The sequence below is a fragment of the Myripristis murdjan genome, chromosome 15 (genome assembly GCF_902150065.1).
Source record: "Myripristis murdjan chromosome 15, fMyrMur1.1, whole genome shotgun sequence".
In the NCBI taxonomy this organism is placed as follows: Eukaryota; Metazoa; Chordata; class Actinopteri; order Holocentriformes; family Holocentridae; genus Myripristis; species Myripristis murdjan.
In genome coordinates this window covers 26778716-26800631 of record NC_043994.1, presented here as the reverse complement: position 1 = coordinate 26800631, position 21916 = coordinate 26778716, and the positions used below count along the sequence as shown (strand labels likewise).

At 43.1% G+C, this 21916-nt stretch overlaps 1 protein-coding gene across 1 annotated transcript in view; it reads left to right on the top strand.

Moving 5' to 3' along the window:
- The window catches only part of marchf5 (membrane-associated ring finger (C3HC4) 5), a 31350-nt gene extending 9577 nt beyond the window's left edge, over positions 1-21773 (top strand). Inside the window, exons 2-6 of the mRNA XM_030070414.1 lie at positions 5751-5953; positions 14722-14852; positions 16369-16552; positions 17668-17834; positions 19553-21773. Coding sequence (XP_029926274.1) covers positions 5751-5953; positions 14722-14852; positions 16369-16552; positions 17668-17834; positions 19553-19669 — 802 coding nt within the window. The 3' untranslated portion in view covers positions 19670-21773. The remainder of the gene's footprint in view (positions 1-5750; positions 5954-14721; positions 14853-16368; positions 16553-17667; positions 17835-19552) is intronic.
- Positions 21774-21916: the final 143 nt, after the last annotated feature.

The following is a 21916-nucleotide window of genomic DNA, read 5'->3' as shown; positions in this document are numbered from 1 at the left end:
GGTTTAAGTTTCCATCAGACTCGGATTCACCACATACGCCTCCCCTGGCCCTTCAGCTGGCCGTGTCACCCGAGCGCCTCGACCCCAAGGCTCCTCTCCTGCAAAGTCATGTTTTATTCAGCGCCAGAGGAGTATTGGAAAATCAGCCATAGCAGGCAGGCAGCAACCTGAGCAAACAATCCAAGCCTGCCGTCCGAGCCCTTTCACAGAGAGGCCTCCCTCTACTCCCCTGCAGCCCCAGTAACAGAGCACACCTAGAGCTCGGGACGACGATGACAGAATGCCAGAGATTTGACATCCATTATTCAGCTGTGGGAGCAGGGAGGTTGAATTATACATGGCATATTATGGGGATTCGCTGCAGCCATGTCTCACCCCTGAGTCCTCCTCCTTGATCCTGCTGCGGATGATGAAGTCAGAGCACAATTTGACTGGGACAGATGGACCAAGCACCAAAACACTGGGCAAATGAGACAAACAGGCAGGGTAGTTATTTATTGTTGCAGGTAGCGGGTAATTTGGTGTGTGGATGTTGTGCAACTTTTTTTTTTTTTTTTCCTTTACAAAATGACTCTTGCGTCAGCAAATCTGCTAGACTCTTTTCTAGAGTCCAGATGTATTTATGAATGATTTGCAGGGGCTTTCTTTGGAATGGCAACATGTCCAGCTATTATTAGGCTGTAGTGAACATCACAGTTGATATCCTGTAATATTTCTGTCGTTGTATAATAGCATTTACTTATACCCAGTAAAAGCAAAAAAGGCAACAAGGTTTCTCCATTCTGCACATACCTGTTGTTAAGGTAGGAAAGGGAACAAGATGGGCTCTTTTTTTGGGTCCAAAGCAGGCAGCTAGTCCTCCAGACGTTTTTGATAAGAGGTACTGCTCGTTTTGGCGCCTTGCAGCCTGTAGCAAACTTTTGATTGGTGAAATGGACTGATGTATGGTTAAGTGTTGGCTAATGTTGCAAAAGCCGCAATGGCATGAATCATCCTTAGTCAGGTGCTCTGAAAATGAAAATGATGTTGTATGCTTTCTATTACTCTGCCAGAATTTTTATATTTATTTTATTCATCCATTTCCAGATTTATAAGCACAAATGTAATGTTAATGGTATCCAAAAGGTATATAATCACATGATGGGAGGAAAACAAATGTTTCTCTGAGGTCTTGTCTGTCTGCTCATTGAATTTATGCCTGGAGTGCCAGGAGTTTATGGGAGGTGTGTAGATTAATCATTGTTTCATTCATCCATTGAAATGCCAACTGTTCAAGGTTCAGTGTAATTATGGAAATGAGAATGTAAATGTCACACACACGGCTAACCAGGCTGGAAATGGGTCGACAGCAGCAGTCCCTGAACCCATGGATCTCCTAGCAACAGGCTAGTGCTAGGCATAATTGAAAGTGAATGAGGCTTAAAGGAATATCTTGACATTTTGGATTTTGGTTGGGTATTTTTATTCTCTCTACAATTATCACATTGGCGTAAAAAGTTTTCTGCGTTCATCCCCAAATGTCCATAAAAAGCCAAGAAAAATAACTTACTAAAAATGTCAAGACGTCCCTTTATACAAAATAATTCCCATGTCATATTGTAGGTGTGTTAATCAAAGATGTTACGCACAGTTGCTTCCTTTTAATGATTATTCACACGAAAGCTATGAATATTTTTATTGGCATGTAGCTGCTTTCAACAGGAATGTTACTGGTCCAGATTCCTGAGCTCAGCCACATGCGGAGAGACACAGTGGTGGTGAACCACCCAGCCAGTGGCATGCTGCTGATTAATTATGGAAGAGCAATAATATAATGTCACAGTCAGAGATGTACTGCTGGAAGGTCAAGCAACTTGGATATCAGATTACCTTCCAGATGTTTGACGGACGTGGAGCTGTTTTAATTCATTACTGAAGCTTGCCCGTGCAACCAAAAACCAGAGGGGAGGTGTGAAGAGGATGCAGAGGTGTGTTGTCCACAAAGACAGCATGATTAATTTGTGGATGCCACAGTAGACAGGCTTCACTGCAAAAATCTTCATCTCAACAGTTCCTTTAATCTCATATAAAGTGTTAAAATCTTGTTTTTCATAAAACCAGTAGAAAAAAAAAAAACTGCCGGCAGGATGAGATGATCCCACTTGTTTCAAATTAATTTTGTCAATGATTTATTGGACCAGAATTAGTTGTTGACAGCCCTTTTTGTCATGACGATGACAAATGATGAATGTAATGAGTTGCTCTGTGAAAACAAATTAAAACATTTTTTTTTTATTTACCCCCAGTAACAATTAACAACAGAAAAATGTTGGAGGTAGACTAATAGAGAAACGGTTCTGTCTCATCTAGTCTTAAATGTGTAAACTGGCTGAGCCGATGTATTGACATTTTTTGGTAAGTATTTGCAAGTTAAATTTGTCTCGTGGTGAATCTGTCATCTTGACAGCAATGGCTGTCCACATTGACGCTTTTATAACCACATTAGTTAAGAATATTCCCGCTGGCAGACTTCTTACTTTGTTTGAAGAAAAACAAATTGAAGAATAAATGTGAGTCTAAATGACTTGTTACGATGGATGTTTTTTCAGTGCAAATGTACTGAAGGATCCATTCTGTAAAGTCCTTTCATTTTGTCCCTCTTGCTGCCTCATATACTTTTTCAGTGGCAGAGCCCTTTGCTCACAGAGTTCTTCAAAGCGTGTGAGAGCAAATCATCTAGGAGGAGAGGAAGGAGGCTGTGTGGGATGCTTGTGAGTTGATTAATGCCACATTATGACATACTCTGAGTGAGTCAGGGGTTGGGCGATTATTAAAATATGGCTTGGCTTCAGTCCAAGGCACAACATCTGTCTGGATGTTACACACCAGGGAAACGCGGTCGCTTCACTCTGTCTGCATCCAGCCTGGCTCAGCTTTCACTGCATAGCCTCGCTGTGGTCTGCTGGAATATGACTTGTCTGATCACAGGGACGCCCGGCTGAATTTGTCCTAGAGAAGCCGTGTAACGAATTCTCAGGGCAATGTCAGACACACATAGGTCAAACTGTGGGAAAACTAAGTAGCCATATTTAATGAGAAAGTTATCTAAGAGAGTAAGAAAGGTGAATCCCTGCACATATGTTGGTCATATGTTGGTCAAAGTATTTTAAAGCTGCACCCAGGAGAATTTGAAATTTGATGATGGTGGCGACCCCTCCAGTCCCTCAGCGGTAGTAATTTATGTGAGCTGTCGTAGAGACTCGCCGCTCGTTTCCTCTTCTAAAGACTGCAGAGAGAAGACCTACGCAAGCAGCATGAATTTGTCAAAATGTAACCTGAATTATGGAACTTTAATATAGTTGTTGTAAGGAGGTCAGTTATTTTTCCCGCTGCACAGGATGTTTTTAGCAAGAGCCAAATTCGGCTCAGTGAATCAAATGGCCGCCTCTCACGTCTTAGATAGCGACACTCACTTGTGCTTTAAGTATGGTGGCTAATCTGTCTGTAACAAATAACACTGAACTACTCTAGTTTCAGCTGGAGCAGACTTTTGCCTGTTGGGTTTTTTTTTTAATTTGCTTCGTGGTCACAAAACAGCGCTCTCTCACTCTCTGTGGTCGGTGATGCTCACTCGGCCAGCGTTTGTACTACAACGTGTGTCTAATTGCGATCGCCAATCTGTGTGGCAAAAAATAACACTGCATTTTTGCTGACACGCAACTGCGATACTGAAAGACAAAAGTTATATGAGCCAAATGCTGCTAAAGCTGTGGCTGGGTAATTTATCCACCCTACCACCTACTGTGGCAGATATGACAATCAGTTAATTGATGAGTTAATAGACAGAACATTAATCAGTTATTTTGATAATTGTAGGGCTGCACAAAATGTTTGAAAGTGCGATTGTTGCCATGGTAATCAACAGCGAACTCAGTATTTGAATCCTTTTTGTTTTGTTTTGTTTTTTTTGTTTGTTTGTTTTGGGAGAGAGTAAATGACAGTTGGTGATATGGCGCAGAAAAAACAAACTGCACAGTGGAGCCGGCACCACAAAGGGTTTCCATGGGATGATACTGTATTGTTTGCGGGAAAAAAAATAATTATGTTGTACAAATACGTTTATGTTCAATATTACTGGTGATTCATATAGCTATCAACTATATTGACATAGACTGCTGTTGGAAATTGAAGTGCTGCTCTTCAGGTTATTTAATTCAGGGTGTTGTTGCACCTGAATTGTCACTTTTTCATCGTCCAAATGCGCCGTATTTTCTGTTTTGTCATGTCGACCTACTGTATAACTCTTTTTTTTTTTTTTTTTTTTTTAGTTAAGCCTCCGTTAGTCCTGCATGTCTGGGGCCAAATCATTACCCCAGACACACAGAGAAAACATAAAAGAAACCAGTCTCCACCAGAATGCTCTGACTGATGGATGAGAATTCTGTATGGAGGTAAATGTTTTACACACAGGAGCTTTAACCAGGTTTTTGATGAGATGTAGGGACTGTTGTTCAGAGATCTGAAATAAAAGCCCCTTGCAATTCTTAGCCTATTATCCAGAAGGCAGGATGAAGGGCCTGTTTGTTTGAGCCTGCCTGTTTGCATGGAGCAGTTTCCTGTGGCGCTGTCAGATATGCTTGACAAGCAGTCAGCATTACAGCGTGTTTGCCTATAAGGTTTTTGTATTGATCTCCACTGCTTCGCGCACAGTCACTGGCCTTGAGTGGTGCTCTCTGTGTGTGTGTGTGTGTTCCATCTAGGCCAATCCAGAGTTATTTGCGAGACTTTGATCACTACCTCTATCATCACTCCCTGAGTGCTGAAAAATGTCCTCACCGACACTTTTCTCTATAAGAACTCCAAATAAGCCTGATCTAAGCCGGAACCTTTGACTCATGTTTAAAGAGATGGCTTGCTGACTGCCCACTTTTCCCTCAAAAGGGACATGAAAGATTACATTACTCTTGCTTGCTCTCTCACTTTCACCCCTCCTACACCCACCACATTTCCACCCCACAATGGCTTTATACAGCACAGTCACAGGCATTTTATCTTCCCTTAGATGTAGAGGGATTTCGGCTTTATCCAGATCCGACTTCAGCTGCCGGCACGCATCCATGCCAACCCAAATGACCTTTACAGAATGATTATGAATACTTTGCCGATATTTGTCGGCTTTGGCTGTATAAAACTTTTCATTTTACAGAGAATCTAAGGCCACGGTATGTGGGAGGCATTTTTTGGTAACTGCTTCTTTAGTTAGCCTCTCTCTCCCTGCAGCTTGTTAGTGCCACTGAGGAGAAACTCTTTTTTTTTTTACATTTTCATTTTCCCGAGCAAAGGGTATTTATCACTTTGCATCGCCTTTAGAAACGTGAGACTCTTATTATTTTATGTCTTAAAATTATAATCACTAATCTGTATTCATTGGTTCCCAATTGAACTGAGTAATATGCTTCCATCTTTGACATCAATATTATATCGATATTGCGATGTAAGAATACATATCGTCTGGGATTTTGGATATCATGATATTGTGATATGGCGAGGTGTTGCCTTTCCCTGGATTTTAACGCTAGTCATCCCTACATTATCAGAATATCATTATCATCGAGGTATTCGGTGATTTTGTCCATATTGACCAGCCCTACAGTAAATACCAAAGATGTAGCAACGACTCATTTAGAAATCTCAGATCTCCTGATCTGAGTTGTTTGTGTGTGTTTCATTATTCATCCCTTCTGTGGGTGTTCATGTTTGTTTTGTTGTAGGAGCTGCTGGGTGTGCTTTGCCACAGATGAGGATGACCGCACGGCAGAGTGGGTGCGTCCGTGTCGCTGCCGTGGCTCCACCAAGTGGGTTCATCAGGCCTGCCTGCAGCGCTGGGTGGACGAGAAGCAGCGGGGCAACAGCACAGCACGTGTGGCCTGCCCACAGTGCAACGCAGAGTACCTCATCGTCTTTCCCAAATTAGGTAGGCTTCACCACACGAGAGGAGAAAAATGACGCAACTTGGAGTTGGAGACTTAAGAGAAATGGCATGGTCTTACAAATGCATCAAGCTTCATATTCTCTAATGGTTGATTACTGATAAACAGTAAAGGGGCTTTAGTTTCAGAGCAAAACCTTGAACAGTCATGGAATGATATGGAAAAAAAGATGTCTTTGAGTCACATCAGCAGGTGTCAAGCTTGTATGTAGCTAACGTCTTTGGATAAATATCCACATTTTCTTGGCTACTCATTACATGTGTTAGAGGCAATTAGAAAAATTAAGATCAGTTATGTTCACATCGTCTGAGCGAGAAATTTGTATGGAGATGCAAACAGGATCCATCTGTAATGCATTTAGTCTTAAATTTCTGTTTAAACTATGAAGAAAGTGAGGCTTTGTTAGTCTGATTGCATGACTGCTGTTTTGCCAGTTAGTAGTAAAAAAAAAAATTGAAACTGTAAGGTTTTGACAGCTTCATGCTGCCAAATGTCTGTAAGTCTGAATTATTTTCCATGTACAGTCAAAACGTCATGACACCCGTCGTTGTTCTGCAGTTGTCCTCACTGAAGCATCGCTGGAAAGCAATTTTCCATGTAAATGGGGTGCTGAGGTTGTCCTTTGAGAGCGCTCTTCTAGTTGCTGCCTGTAACTGTACCGAATGGTCTAAGAGCTATTTAGTTTGTCTTGCCCGCGTGCATGTTTATTTACTCGAGAGCCAGCGTCAGTTCTGTGGTGATCTGGGTAAATACTCCTTTTCAGGCTGACGAGGAACAGAAGGGTGCCCGTTTATTATGCGGCCAAGCTCCCGGCCGATTGACTAACAGCAGTTTAGAGAACTGCCTGCCTTAATTATCCCAACACTTCAGAGTGATGGGGGCTCCAATTGTTCCCAAACACCAGCAGTGACTCAGCCAGTAAACACACACTATCCAAGGCCCTGTTTATTTGGCCAGAACGTGCTCACTTTTTCACTTTGTCTCAGTCTCAAACCACCTCCCTCCCTCCCTCCCTAAGGCTGTGACATAGTTTTTTCTCAGGCTTTTGTCATACAAGCGTTTGGCAATGATCAAAAAACATTCTACCTCAGCCAAATGTCAGCCTTATCTCTTTCTTGAAAATTTTTTTTTTTTTTTTTTTTGTCAAAATGTCAAAACCTGTGCCTTTTCCAGGTTAAATGTGCACAGTTGTCATTGAGTACCATCAGCCACTGGACCATTCACAGTTGGCCCCCATGTCCCTGTCTGTAACCTCAAAGAGAGAAAAGGTGCAGTTTGAGACAGGACTTGCCCTAAGACATTGTCAGTGTCCATAGGAGGTCTGGCCCTGCTGGAAAACAGGTTCACTTGTATTTTTAGTGACTGGGACTGTGCTGTCAGTCACTTTCTGCTGTAAGCAGAAGGGTCAGCTCAGCCTCTACCTCCTTGGTAAATAACCTTGTGTGTTTGTCTCCTTCTGGGACCTGTTTTTTGCGCTTGGCTGCTTGTAGGTTATTTTAAGATGAATGTGTCTGTGCAAGTCTTTCCTCTGCTGTGATGATATTGTGCACATTTGTGTGGTAAATTTTGACTCAGATGAGTTTGGGGGCTGGAACCAGGACTGTTAGCATGCTTGGTCTCTGTGTTTTAATTAAATTCTCTGAGTGACAGGTCGGGGATATTATGGATTTGCTATGAGTACCGTCACAGATCCTGGCTGTGAATATGAAACTCATATATGGCTCATTTGAATCTTTTCAAATTAGCTGTGCATTTTTTGTGACCCATAGAGGAGGAGCTCTATTGATTTTGGTGACACCATGACCTTTCCTCTAGTGCCATTATCAGGCCAAATTTACAGTTTGTGAATGCAGTCACTCCAATAATTTTTATGAAAATCTTTTAAATTTGCTGTGTGGGGGCATACTCAAAAAGCGTCATTGAGGATTCATTTTGGTGTCTTGTTAAAGGTTAAAGTTTTGGAGAAACAGTGAGCGCTCCTTGGGGTTTCTGTGTGGCAGACCACAGCTGAAATGAACTGAATCCTCCAAATGAACGTGAATTTCCACCACTACTGCTCTCTGTGTTTGACCGAGGGTGGGACTTAGCCCCTCCACACACACACACACACACGCACACGCACACGCACGTAGCACTGTCAACACACAGTCTATGAGCAGAGCGGAGGAGAAGCAGCTGAAGTTAAGCAGTCAACGTAGAGCAAACACAGCATGTATCGTATAAACATTTCCAGTTTGTATGATCTAATGTTTTTCGTGACAGATTATGGTGATATTGAATCTCATCTTCCTTACTCATGGCAGCTTTTGAAGTCATAATTTAGACACATTGCACCAGAGGTTCCTTACTGTGCACTACATCATTTGGATTTCTTTGTGGTTAGCTATTCTTGGCCGGGTCCTTCTCATAACAAGTCAACGAAGATCTGTGGCCCACAAGGTTAAATGTTTATTTTCAAGCTCATCAGCTCCTGACACCCACTCCAAAGTTTGTGTGCCTTCGTCATGTCTTCGAATGCTCTGGTGGTTTGGCCAACAGTAATAAGGCTGCTTGATGGACGAGCTCTCGGTTTATTTGGAAAGGGAACTTCCTCTTTTCTGTGGCTGATCTGCTGAATGACTGCACCCTTAGAGAATCATTCAGAGGCCTCACGCCACCATCACACATTTATTAAAGCCTTTAAACAAGCAACCAGAGGCTTGTGTTACCTTTTGATTTAGCTGTGTGAAAAAGTCTTTGATGGCCCTTCAGTTTATATAACAGCCTGAGATGTTTGGGATTAGGCTACACACCAGGATGGCTTCCCGTCTCAGAGGGAGAGAGAGAGAGAGCTCAGTTTTGCATTTATAAATGAGACTGAGGTCTGGCGAGGTTCGGAACAATCCTCTTGTAATTACCGAACGTCTGCAGAAAAGGATGGAAGGGTGATGGATAATGAGACAAGGACACAGAAAAACATTACACCCTCTAAACTGTGGAAATGGATATTTGTCTGTTAGAGGGAAAATTGGGTAAGCATTGAGGTTGGGAGAGGCAGCTGAGGGGATGGGATGAATTCCACTTTTGGTCCATAGACAGAAGAGATTCCATGGGAATTAAGTCATAATCTTAATGTTTGGATTTGATTCTCCAGCACCATTAAACAATACCTGCACTGTTTGAATTCTGTGGGAGTAGACAGACTAGCTAAAGGAAATTACTGAAACCGCGAGATTGGGTGGGGTAATTATCCAACTATCAGCTAAATCCTGCTTAAGCTCAGGCTGCGGTTAGTTTATTTGTTACCCTACCATCCTTTGGGGCAAGTAACCAAGTGATTTCATGGTCGTTTTTTTTTTTTTTTTTTTTTTAAGCCACCATCAGTGGAATTTGAAATTTACGAAAAGTGCCTGAAGTGGTATTATATGTCCACTGTCACAAAGACGCTTGCCACTGATGTGAAATTGTCATAAATATAATGGTATTAATCCAATTCAGGCAATGTAAGGAATAAAAAATATACATTTAAACAGTGTTTTTTGAATTCCTTATGCCGAATCTAGTCATAGTCAGAGTAAGCAAGAAATTGATTAAAACAGGTAAACTGTTCTGATTTTAGTTGGATTATTAAAGTGTTTTTTTTTTTGGCTACATATACACTTTAATTGGTCTCAAAGCATACAGCAGTCACAGTCCTTGACGACGCATGTTCTTGTTAAATGAGCTGCTGTATAGCTGTAAAAAGAATGGCTTGAAGCACTTCTACAATATTTGCTGGAAAACAGCGATAACGGTAGAAAAAGAACCAGGTTGAATTGTGAAAATACGAATATATGACTTAGCACTGAGACCTTAGAGGCATCTTGGCTAAATCAAGCTCTTCTCTGTAGCATGTAAACATGAATTGGAATAGCCCTATAAGTGATATATGCAAGCCGCTTAATCAAAATATGGATCCAGGAAAAGTCCAATAGTTGGATTGTTCAGTCCATGTAAATATAGTCGATGTAAATGGCTGTGGACAGGAGGTAGATTAATATGTGTATGCGTAGAGCCTGTTGGGTTTTACCTGGGCTGTTCATCCAAAGGGAAAAGTGTCTGTTTCCTAATCCCATTATAAGTGTCAGACAGTGGTGGTGAGGGAGCTGCGCGGTGATGCTGGATGTGTCTGGGAGAAGAGAGCAGGGTATGAAATTGGGCCACGGGAGGAGGCGAAGGAGCAGCTCATCAAAGAGTGACAGAGCAAAGAGGAGATGAGTAGACGGGGGCTGCCTGCTGCTCTGCTGATGAATCAGTAAAATTCCAGGCTCCCAAAAATAGCTCTGAACAGCCGACCAATCAGAGAGCGGTGATGCTGGCACCTGCATCAGCTGTCTGTCTGGCCAGTGGTTGACCCGCCCCACCTTGTCCTCCGCTCTGCCCAGCACCCAGTGTCTCCCTGTGACTTTTACATAACGATCACAGTGCATTGCTCGAGCTCAGCTCAGCGATGGCAATATTTCTAGATTATAGAGAGCAGGATGTGTCTGTGACGTGATCCTCTCCAGCAGAGCACAGCATGCTAATATTGTCACAGTGCTAAATTGCTAATGTTGCATCTGTGGCACTGCATGCTGTCAGACACGGGTCACACAGCATTTGTAAACAAGTTTTGGTTTGCCTCAACCAGCTCGGAGCACCAGATGGGTGGGATTTTTTGCATTAGTGCAATTCTTATAGGGTCAAGGAAGTTGTTACTCACAGACACAAGGCAAAACTCACTTTCAAATACTTAACTGAGATTGTTTAAACTCTCTGGCACTCCTGTAGCAAACCCCACCCTTCTGGCACCCGTGTAGCCTAAACTAAATTTTAAGAAATCACGCACATGCAAGTCATACTTGCTTTGTCTGTCACTATTTTAAGATAAGGGCTTCAGCTATTTTATCTTGTTTTTCCACTAGATGAACAATTTCAGAATAGGTATTCTTCCACAACTAATTAATGTAAGATAGAATCACTCTGTTCTTGCACCACTTTATCTGAGCCGGTTGAGGTGTGACTCTTCCTCGATGAAAGCTGGGGTTTAGTTCTGCATTCATGCACTTCAAAGTGAGCAGGGGAGTATACCACTGTCTGCTTTGCTGCATCACTGCTGCAGTCATCGCTTTGTAATTTCACTGCTCTGCTGTCTGTTATGGCCGTACCAACATAGAGCAACATAATGTTAACAGTTTACATATTACACAAGCAGCCAATTGCTTCGTTTTTATAAGACAAGTTTAGTTTTGAATTTTGAAGCAGAGATATTTGTTTTTCCTCTAACTATAACCTCACTGGCTTCACAACCTGTGGTATTTACAGCAGCTTTAATTAGCTCCCAGAATCATAGCAATTTCACAGCTTGGTGACAACACCGGGGCAACAGCTTTCAATTTGGGTAATACAGGCGAAGCTGCGGACAGGCAGAGACAGGAGCCGCTGTTGGGAAGCTGATGTAGTAGTTATTTTCTGAGGGTTGCTGCTGAGGCCAGCTCATTTCTAGAGGCTTGACGGGCATTACTCATGTTTGTCTCCCAGGGTGGGCCCTCTGACTGCTGCGGGATCAGATAGGGGATGAGTTGGAGCCACAGATCACCATTTCTATTAACCTGGATTTTGATTGTGTTCAGTGACTTGCAGTACAGAAGAGAGGGAGGTTAGCCACACTGTTGCCCACAGAGAGCAGGGAGGCTATATGCTACGCAGGCTTTTTCCCCCACCAGCACCTGCTGCAGAGCCAGAGCCAGCCGATCATGCTAATTTGGCTGGCAGTATAACTCGAAGGACGGTGTGTCCTTGCCGCTCCTCCTTTACTGCCACTCTGCCTAGAGGGAGTAAACAAGCCAGCTGGAACAGTGTACCAGTCTGCATGCCCACTACCGAAGAATTGGGATGCAGTGGCACTTTTTCTTTTCCTGTCCCTCAACCTCCTCCCCCTTCCTTTTTAATTATCTTAATTATGGAAACTGCTGCCAGTGGCTAAAATGAATTGCTCAACTCTCCGTCCTGCCTCTGGCCATTAAGGGCAACCCAGTTCCTCCTGGCCGTGATGGCGTAATGCTTAGGCAGGGAGAAAGCGGAAGGGATTCCGACACTGTCATCAAAATATGCCAGATTAATGCATTCAAGCGTCGCAAGATCAATCCGGTTGGCAAACACAGGTGTACTAAAGCGGAGCTCTGGAAAGCATCAAGGGGCTGGCACGGGGGCAGGAGGGGCCAGTATGTTCATAACTACTTAAGAAATGAAAGTGAGACTTTTTCCGTCGTGCTGCGAGTAGCTGAAATGTGCCAAATGTTCCTTGCTGGCCTGGTGTCCTTTCCCCTACAAGTGGACAGGGCCACTGCTGTCCTCTAAGGAGAAAGAAACTCCAGCGTGGCCTGCCTGACATACTGTAGAGAAACGTCTTCCAAACTCATGGCTTTTATAGAGCTAAATGCTTTCAGTTGTTGGGACGGAGAGTGTGCTGCTAACATTGGCTCGATTGTATACCGCTTGTGGCGAGCACTCATTGGTAAGTACCTCATGGTGGCCAGGCTATACAAACAACTAAATAAAGCCTGTCTTATGTCCAAACTGCACTGAGCACATGAACCTAAACCCTAAAATAACCAGCGGGTCTAAGAATAATTTCAGAAAGCTGCTGCTCTTTTTACACCTGACTTGTCGGCTAATGCACTCAGTCAAACTGCAGCATTTCACATTACAGCTGAAACTGAAAAGTTATAGCTGCTAGAACGGAGTGTCCCAGCTGGGTTCATGGCAAAATAAGCGGTTGGCTGTTTGCATTAAATCTGTGTGTCCAGAGCCAATGGCAGCAGCATGAAACCAATTTAAGCAGAACATTCCTGCTCATGTCCTTAGCTTTTAACAGTGGGAAATAATGCAGCTTTATTCTCGAAGGTCAGTCTGTTTTTACCTGCCATACACGAGTCTGTGGGGAAAATGAATAGGATAATATAATTATCAATCTGGTGCTGAGGTGGCTCGAGGTGAAAGTGTTCTTGAACCAAGTCCTGCTTTCACAATGACCAATGACTCAGCGCTGTTTTGTCAACGCCACTCCGGGGCCTTGTTTCTCAACGTGACATGGGTCAGTGTATGACTGTTTCAAAATTATTCATTGATAAATGTCAGCCCTCTTAAACAAGTGACAAAGAGTAAAGCGCTTTTCGCAACAGATACATTTTCCAAAACATTTTAGAAGAGAGCTATCGAAGAATACAACTAAGGTTCAGATACATGAAACTGTTTGAGACATTTTTGAATAGACTTTTTATCATTGATTTATGTGAAAAGGAATAGTGTAGAATAGAAAACTGAAATGCAAGAGAGAGGGTATTTAACAACTCAAGCAAAACATTCATAAACATTCATTCTAATACTGTCAGGTCATATTTATTTTTGCAGACAATTTGAATTCTCATGAATGTTATTTACTTTTTGTCTAGTCAGGGCTTATATTAATCCCAGATCTGCTCTGCTGGGTCGATCCCATCTTGCAGTTATGGAGTTTGTTCCACTGCAACACGTAGAGGCCTGATGTTGCCTCCTCTGCCTGGTCCCTCTGGTACACCACCCTGCTCCCCTCCCTCTGACTCCTGGGCCGGTTATTAATAGGATCTGGATGGGCCTGTCTGAGTGAGGAAATCAGGTTACCTTCCCGTAAATATTGCATGATTTCCCCAGAGTCACCCTGGAATGCCAGAGAGGAGGATGCAGCAGAGAATTTCCTCACATTTTTTAGGTCCTGCTCCTGTTGTGTCATGCCGCGTGTCTGTAAAGAAGGACAGGGGCGAGACAGGGCTGCCAGGGAGGCAATGTCAAATAATCCTCATTCCATGCTCGTCATCTGAAACAAAAATTTAGTGGCAAAAAGGGAGCTCTACCTACTGTGAAGGGAGTGTACTGTTCTGCCCGTCAAAGGAATTAACCTGGTTGTTTCCAGTGCTGATGCAACCTGTCGAGCCTAGTTCCTCCTTACATGCATTCAACACCCTCCCAAACAAATGGTTTCCAGTACAGCCCCATACCTGGCATGCTCTGTATTGTGGTGTGGGAAGGAGGAAGCCAATTGATATTAAGCATTTCCGCATTGTTGGGCATTTCTCACCACACTTTAAGAAAAGGTGTTTATTGTGAGCTTCCTTGTCCCTCAAGCCATTTTTCCACCTATTGTAACACCATGAAGTCAGTGTAATTAAACTGTTGGCGGAAGTTAAAAGTTCTTTGGGGGCAGGCCAATATGGGTGGTGAATTTCATACCCAACCAGGTTCTTACAGTCGAGTTAGACTGTAAGGAAAGACAGGATTTCCTAAATTAGCGGCTGGTACTGCTCTCTCCTCGAAAGATGAGAGGTAGAGTTGGTGAGTTTGGATACTCTGCTGTTTCCTGCTGTGGTTTTAGCTGCAGCAGAGCAGGCATCTCATGACCCCTGCTGGACACACACCTGGCTTCAATTGTGTGTCAGAGTGAGGTCCAGAACAGCATCTGCACACTGGTGATAAACTGACTCTCATGCACAAAACGTTGTTTTTTACATTTGTGGTGGTGAAACATTTGGACAGTGTAGAAGTGAGACACCGAGGCAAAATGTAAAATCACCAAAGTTAGAACTTTTATACGTCATTCTGATTTGTTTGAGTTACAGAATGATTTAAAACACACTCAGCATGTCTGCTTACATCAGTCCTGCAGCATTTTCTACCTGGATGCAGATGTGGCTCTTCACTCAGCTGTGTCCTCCCTCAGGTCCTGTGGTTTATGTGCTGGACTTGGCTGACCGTCTGATCTCCAAGGCCGGTCCCTTCGCTGCTGCTGGCATCATGGTCGGCTCCATCTACTGGACTGCTGTCACCTACGGGGCCGTCACCGTCATGCAGGTTTCACCAGTGTTCCTTTATATTTTCTATCACTTTTAGGGATACTGGGCTAAACAGAGCAACTGGATTTTTTTATCCAAGACTAATATTTGATATGAAACCCCGGAGTAATATGTCAGAAGTCTTAGAAATGAAAGCTGACTGTCTTGATTTTCTCCTTTTTTTGGCACACAGAAGCCTGTATTTCATAAATGGTGGGAAAAAGAAGAATTTGATGTCAGGTATTTTGTTCAGTGAGCTCAAACTAATGATCAAGCCTGCCAGTTATGAACTGGATCTGTACTCTGTACTGAAAAAATGGTATAGGTGAACCCTGTTCACGAAACTTGCAGACAGGATCACTATGTACAGAGAAGCAGTTTTTTTTCTGTTCTTTAGTGAGAAGTATCTAATGAAAAGGAGGTGAAACGTGTTTTCATGAAAATTCAGCTTTTCATTATAAATCATCACAACGTAGATAAATGTTTTTAACACAGCTCCTCTAATCCTCTCCTCACAGCCTCTGTGCAAAAGAATTTTGATGACATTTCTTGGCAGGAGAATTTTACCTTTGGGTCCTCTTTAAGAAGTTCACATAGATTGCTGAGATACAGAGATTTGTGATTATATTTGTATAGAGCTAAATGCTTTGGTGATTCTATTTTGATGTCAGAAAAATACTCTGAAATTCTGGGCCGATCACCCTAATATTTTTGTGCACAGTTACAATTGCATGATGAGGAACCTCTTGTGGTTGTGTTCTTTTTAAATCCCTAGTTTGTTCTCACTACTCCCGTTCCCTCTCTTCATTCACTGTCAAGCTCGCTCGACCACCGCTGCTCTCTCCCTCTCTCTGTTCGCATGCTGCTGGACCTATCAGCCTAAAAAACTTTGTATCCTATTGTGGCCACATTTGCTCTGATCCCTGGTGGAAAAAATTCAGGATGTGTGTTTTTTTTTTTTTTGGGGGGGGGGGCAAGTTTATAAAACACACTGACGAAGAAAGTCAACAGAACAGAGCAGCCAAACACAGGGACAGAGACAGAGAGAGGTGGGGCAAGCCGGTGTGTGTGCACTGACAGACTGAAGCCAAATGAGCGACGAGCCATAGGTTCCTGACCACTGGTATCATTTTTTTAAATAAACTCCAACCGTGTCAAAACAAGTAAAAGCTAAACTCAAGAGGCTTTGGGAGTTTTTACAGTGTAATTTCTATACTGCACTGCATTATATTTGAATCAAACAGTTATTTATTTTGTAATTGAAAAGCATTTGACAATCCAAATGGCTGCTGAGTCTCTCCCAAGTTTTGCTCAGCACATAGGGAAGCCAGTAGTTCAGAAAAGGGGAGATACGCCTGGTGGAGATCTGCAGAGTATTGAGTGCAATCTTCTAGTTGTATAAAGCAGTATTTTTTAGTTTTTGTTTTTTTTTATGCCGTGATTCTTATCTGCTCCATTTTTTTTGTTCAGGAAAAACATTGAAGTTTAATCCTTTAATCTTTTGTTCTGTTTCTGCCGCTCCCTGTGCGTTCCAGGTGGTTGGTCATAAGGAAGGCCTGGATGTGATGGAGCGGGCTGACCCTCTGTTCCTGCTCATTGGCCTGCCCACCATCCCTGTCATGCTGATCCTGGGCAAGATGATCCGCTGGGAGGACTACGTACTGCGCCTGTGGAGGAAATACTCCAACAAACTGCAGATCCTCAACAGCATCTTCCCAGGTCAGGACACACATTACATGGCAGTGAGCAAAGCTGCAGCGCACATCTGTTGTCTTCCTGCTACGGTTTGTCACTTCTAATGTAATCGAGCGATCTAGAAATTTGAATTTTTACCTACCAGTGCAAGTTTCTCTGGGTGAGAGCAGCAGATGGAAGTCTATAACGTGACTGTATTTACTGCTGCAGCATGAATACGACCACCATGCTGGAGAACAAAGCAGCTGTTCACTAGTACAAATAAATACAGGCTCAGTATGAACAAGTACTGTTTTTATCATAATATCAGAATCCATTTAAGATTGTTTTGTTTTTTTTTAGTGTTGCAGCTCAATAGTGGAACGAGAAGTGGGATCAAAATGGGTGCAGACATGGAGCCTTAACCATAATTACCCCGAGCTTCTGATGACGCAAACCAGTTTCACAACAAACACAGCAGGATGGGGTGTTAGCAGCTCACAGACCGGTGTTGTGTTGAATGGGTGCGGGTCGTTCTTTTGACTCATTGTGCATTAAAACTTCATGAGGACAGCTGACATGAGCGATGACGTTAATGCAGGGTATTTGGTGATGGATGAATAGGTGTTTATGGATGTAAACACACACACACACACACACAGAAAGTGACACAAACACCGGATGTCATTAGACATCACCCCTGTCATTAGCTGCACCCCTGGGTCTCCACCACCCACTGTCTGCACGGAAATGAATAAAAACACAGTGACATGAAAAACGACTTGTGGCTTATTAGCTAATTTTGCCATGCCAGAATATTCACACTTTGAACAATAAATACCAAAGAATTCACCTTCTTTTTTATTTTACATCAAAATCCCATTACGTCCACATCCTGGAAAACAGTGAATAATTAGTGGTGCCATACTGAATCATCAGGGTTAGAGTTTGGGACGCACTTCATTGTACATCAGACCCCTCCCATCTCTCCACAACTGATCACCCATTGGTTTACAGTTCTCAAAGACGGCTCTCTGTTTTAAGCCGAGGAAATACATCGAATTTAGGAAGCCCTTTTATTGTGACTTTGTACTTCCTTAAATCTCATAGCTAAGACTTTCGCAATGACACCCTCCTTCCCCCTTTTCATCTCTGTGCAGGGATTGGCTGCCCGGTCCCTCGGATCCCCGCGGAGGCCAGCCCCCTGGCAGACCACGTGTCGGCCACGCGAATCCTGTGCGGCGCTCTGGTCTTTCCCACCATCGCCACCATCGTGGGAAAGCTCATGTTCAGCAGTGTCAACTCCAACCTGCAGAGGACCATCCTGGTGGGTACAAACACAAAGGCTGCACACATCCAGGGATTTGCATCGGAGGCTTCGGCAACACCAGATGTAATCCCATGGTGCTGTGTTCACGTCATGTCAGGTTTACCAGAAATAGGAGCTGTCGACTGCGAGAAATTGTTCACGTTGACTTGTGGTAGTTGAACAGGAGGGATAAGTGGATTTTATGTGGCCTCCTGCTGGTGTTATGAATTGTGGAAGTGTGTCAGCATAGATGGAAAAGACATCAGCAAATCTAGATGTCAGTTGTCCAAGATGATAGATAAATTATTAGTTAGAAGCACACTAAAAAAAAAAAAAAACAGCTCCACAACAGCAAGTTATAGCTTCTGCAGTCTGTCTGTGGTTGACATTACACTGAAACAGATTTTGTTTACACTCCAACAATATTAATGCTTCAAACAAGCTGCCGTCTCGTTCTTTTGCTTTTGTGTTATTTGATGTGAACATGGCAGTAATGCTAACCAATAAATGAGTGTTGGTATGAGCACACACACACACACACACACACACACACACACAGCATGACAAGACAAACCCCAGACGCCCACTCAGCTGACAGTGTGTGGAAAGTGAAGTAACCAGAGTGGCAGGGCTCATGTCATCTGAGCTGCCCAGCCACCACTGAACACTCTGTCCCTTCCCCTGCAGCTCTCTGAGTGACACACACACACACACACACACACTTGGTTCTGGTGAAAACTCGCTATCTCAAAAACCTGAACTTGGCACACTATGAGAAACAGGTTTTTTTTTTTTTTAAAGCTTCATGCATTTTTGATGTCAGCCAGTTGGGTTCAAATCAGAGGAAACTCCAACACACCTGTCCTGGTGTAGGTGTGCTTAAGCCTTTTTCAGTCGTGATCCGGTTTGGTTTAAAAAAATATATATATATATTCATGGGCCCCAAAAGGTCTGAATTTTTTTTTTTTTTTTTCAACTCAAAGAGGAGCGTTAAAGGAACAGTTCACCCAAAATACGTAAAGCTGTTTTCCCTCTTAGCTCTAATTCAGTCTGTCCATGCAGAGGCCTTCCAGCACAATCCACTTAATCCTAATCTACAGAACTCAGGGACAAAGAGGTTCATTAGGAACTATTTCCTGCTACATACCTGCAAACTGTATCTCTCCACCTCTGCCATGTTCGAATTAGAGGCAGATTGATACAGGTTGCTGGTGTTCTTTGGCAGGAAATTTGTAACGAAACTCTGAGAATCCAAATCATTAAGAATTATGTTGAGTTGTGTTGTGTCATTGTTTGTGGAGCTCTAACCATTTTGAAAAAAACAAACACCCATCCTGTCCCACTGTATTTGGTTGAAGGAGAGAGGGAACGCACCAAATCACACAAACAATCTGCACTAAATGCTTGCACTAGGGCTATGTTGGAAATTTCTTTTTATTTTATTTGTATTTTATTTCAATATTGTATTCCGGGTGAACTGTTCCTTTAAATCTGTAATTTAAAGCTAAAAAGACATGACACAGGACTGTGGCTGTGCAGGAAACCACAGCGAAACGCTCCCTTCTGTGTGTCTGCGCGGCTTCGCACGGTGAGGGCGATGCTCCAGCGCTGTAGGTTTTGGGTTTTGGAAGCGCGACAGTTGGCATGTAAATTAAAGAAAATCCCATTTAAGCCTTGACTGGAGAGAAACTGCTTTGATGATTAAGCCTCCTCCACACGCTGTGTTCTGCCTACAGGGCGGTATCGCCTTCGTGGCCATCAAGGGGGCGTTTAAGGTGTACTTCAAACAGCAGCAGTACCTGAGGCAAGCCCACCGCAAGATCCTCAACTTCCCCGAGCAGGAGGAGGCCTGAGCGGGACGGGGGTCTGCGGACCGGAGGGAGGACGGCCGGACGAATCACACGCTCCTCCCGCAGAGGAGGAGGAGGAGGAGGAGGGGAGGGGAGGGGGGTTGAACTGTGCGACAGACTGAGCAGGAAACATCGGTGAACCAGACTGAGATCAGTGTCACCCATTTACCTACTCACACTCCCAAACTGCCTCCCTCACCCCCACCCACCACCACCACCACCACTAGCCCCGCCCCCCTCCTTCCTGTTTCCACCTGGTGGAGTGATTCATCGCACCGCTGCTGACATTCACGCTAGGATCCCCACCATCGCCACTACACGTTGTTTTTAAACTTTTTGACGCTTTCGTTAAGGTGAAGACGGAAAAGACTGTTTGAACGTACACATAGGTACAAGTGCACATACCCACACGTACACACACACACACACACACACACTGACACACACTCACACACAGATACTGCTTTCCCAGGAATGTGACTTGTACTATGTGAGTGTTGTAGTCGCGAGGGCGGAGATATTTAAACAATCACATAACCAGTACTTATTGTAACTGTATTTTAAGATGATTAAAAAAAAAAAAAAAAGTGGGGCATGTGTAATTAGAAAGTTTTATAATAATAAATGATTGTTTTATAATGTTTATTTTGCAGATTTGAAAAAAAAAAAAATCCCCTTTGCCAATGTTAGGGGTTTATATTGAATGAGAAATATTGTTTTTTTTGTGTATGGAATGTATTAGTGATGAATAATAAAAATGTGTTTAATAGTTATGGATGGTTACGTAGAGTAAATGAAGCGCGGGCTGAGAGGCAAAGAGAAATGTCGGTTTTACCTGCTTTGAAACTCTGTTCCAATGAGGCCAATAATCCTCCCTCGTCTCCCATAACCTGTGACTTATATCAATATATACTCTGAATGTTAGTCGATTTCTCACTGATATCCTACCTAGTACAGTGCAAACGTGACTCTAACAGACTAATCACAGCTAACAGTAGAAGTGTGTGCCAGACCCAGCATTTATTTCGGGGTTACCAAATTTTTTTTTGTTTTGTTTTTTAATTTTTTACACGCCTTGGCAGTGTTCATGTTGTCTATAGCTTCTTCTCTCACTTTGTCAAAATGTTCTCACATGATGTGTGGTAAAGCTTCACTGCCCCGTCACACAACCCCCCCCCCTCCACATGATGAGTCAGTCGTCTCCTTGATTGGAGGAGCTGACAGATGGCTGGACGGTATGGGTTTGAGGTACTTTCAAAACTCGGCGGTGACCGGGACGTTTCCATTGCGGACTGTACGGGGTTTCCGAGGCTTCAGGTGACTCACACGGTGCCCGAGGAGCCACTTTTCACTGGGACATGTGAACCTTTACCGAAAGCACTGAACGTTTGCCAGCTGCTCGAGAAGCCGAGACTGTTTATTTACCTTTTTAAGTTTTTTTTTTCTTTTTTAAAGTAGAAAATTCCCTTTTTTTTTCTCCCCATGTGATCATCAGATGGCTCCATTGCCTGAGTGTAAAGTATAGTCCAGGTCAAACTATAATGCATGCTTTGGTTCTGTGATAATTACCATGCAAACGTGACACTTTCTTGCGCAAAATAACATAGCACTTTATTTGCTCTTCTAAAAGGGGACAGTTTTGAAGAGTTTGGAGCATGCCGTGATACCTCTTTCACTTCCATTCTGAAAGCTTTCGGTGGCAAAACAAAACAAAAAAAAAGTTTGTGTGGCAATTACCAGGGAACTGAACCATGAATTAGTTTAACCTGCTTTCTGCACCCCGACTGTTAAGGCTAAGGAGCACTTTTAATAAAATAAGAGGAAACAGGCTTCCTTTAAGGCATTTCAGCTAAAACACAAAACAAACAAAAAAAACCCCAGCTAATTCTAGCTGGTCTTTGCTTTCAAAACTGCAGTAAGAATATCCTAAACCAACAGTCAGTATGTGACTTCTTGTGAAAAGGCATGCCATAGCTAACCACTTGACTATTTAACCTGCACATATAAGCTGTGCCTGCATTACAGGTGTGCTATGATCTGCAAAACGTGGCTCTGCTGCACAGCTTCTCCCATGCGTTCACTGACAAGACCCCACTATGCCAAAAAAGCTATTTAAGTTGTGTAAATTGTGTTGTACAGACATTGCTTCTGAATTTATAGTTTCATGGTCAATTATGTGAATAAATGTATTTTTCCAAACCTTGAAGTGGATGTGTTGAGATTGCGGGAAGGGGGGGGATGAGAGTTTGC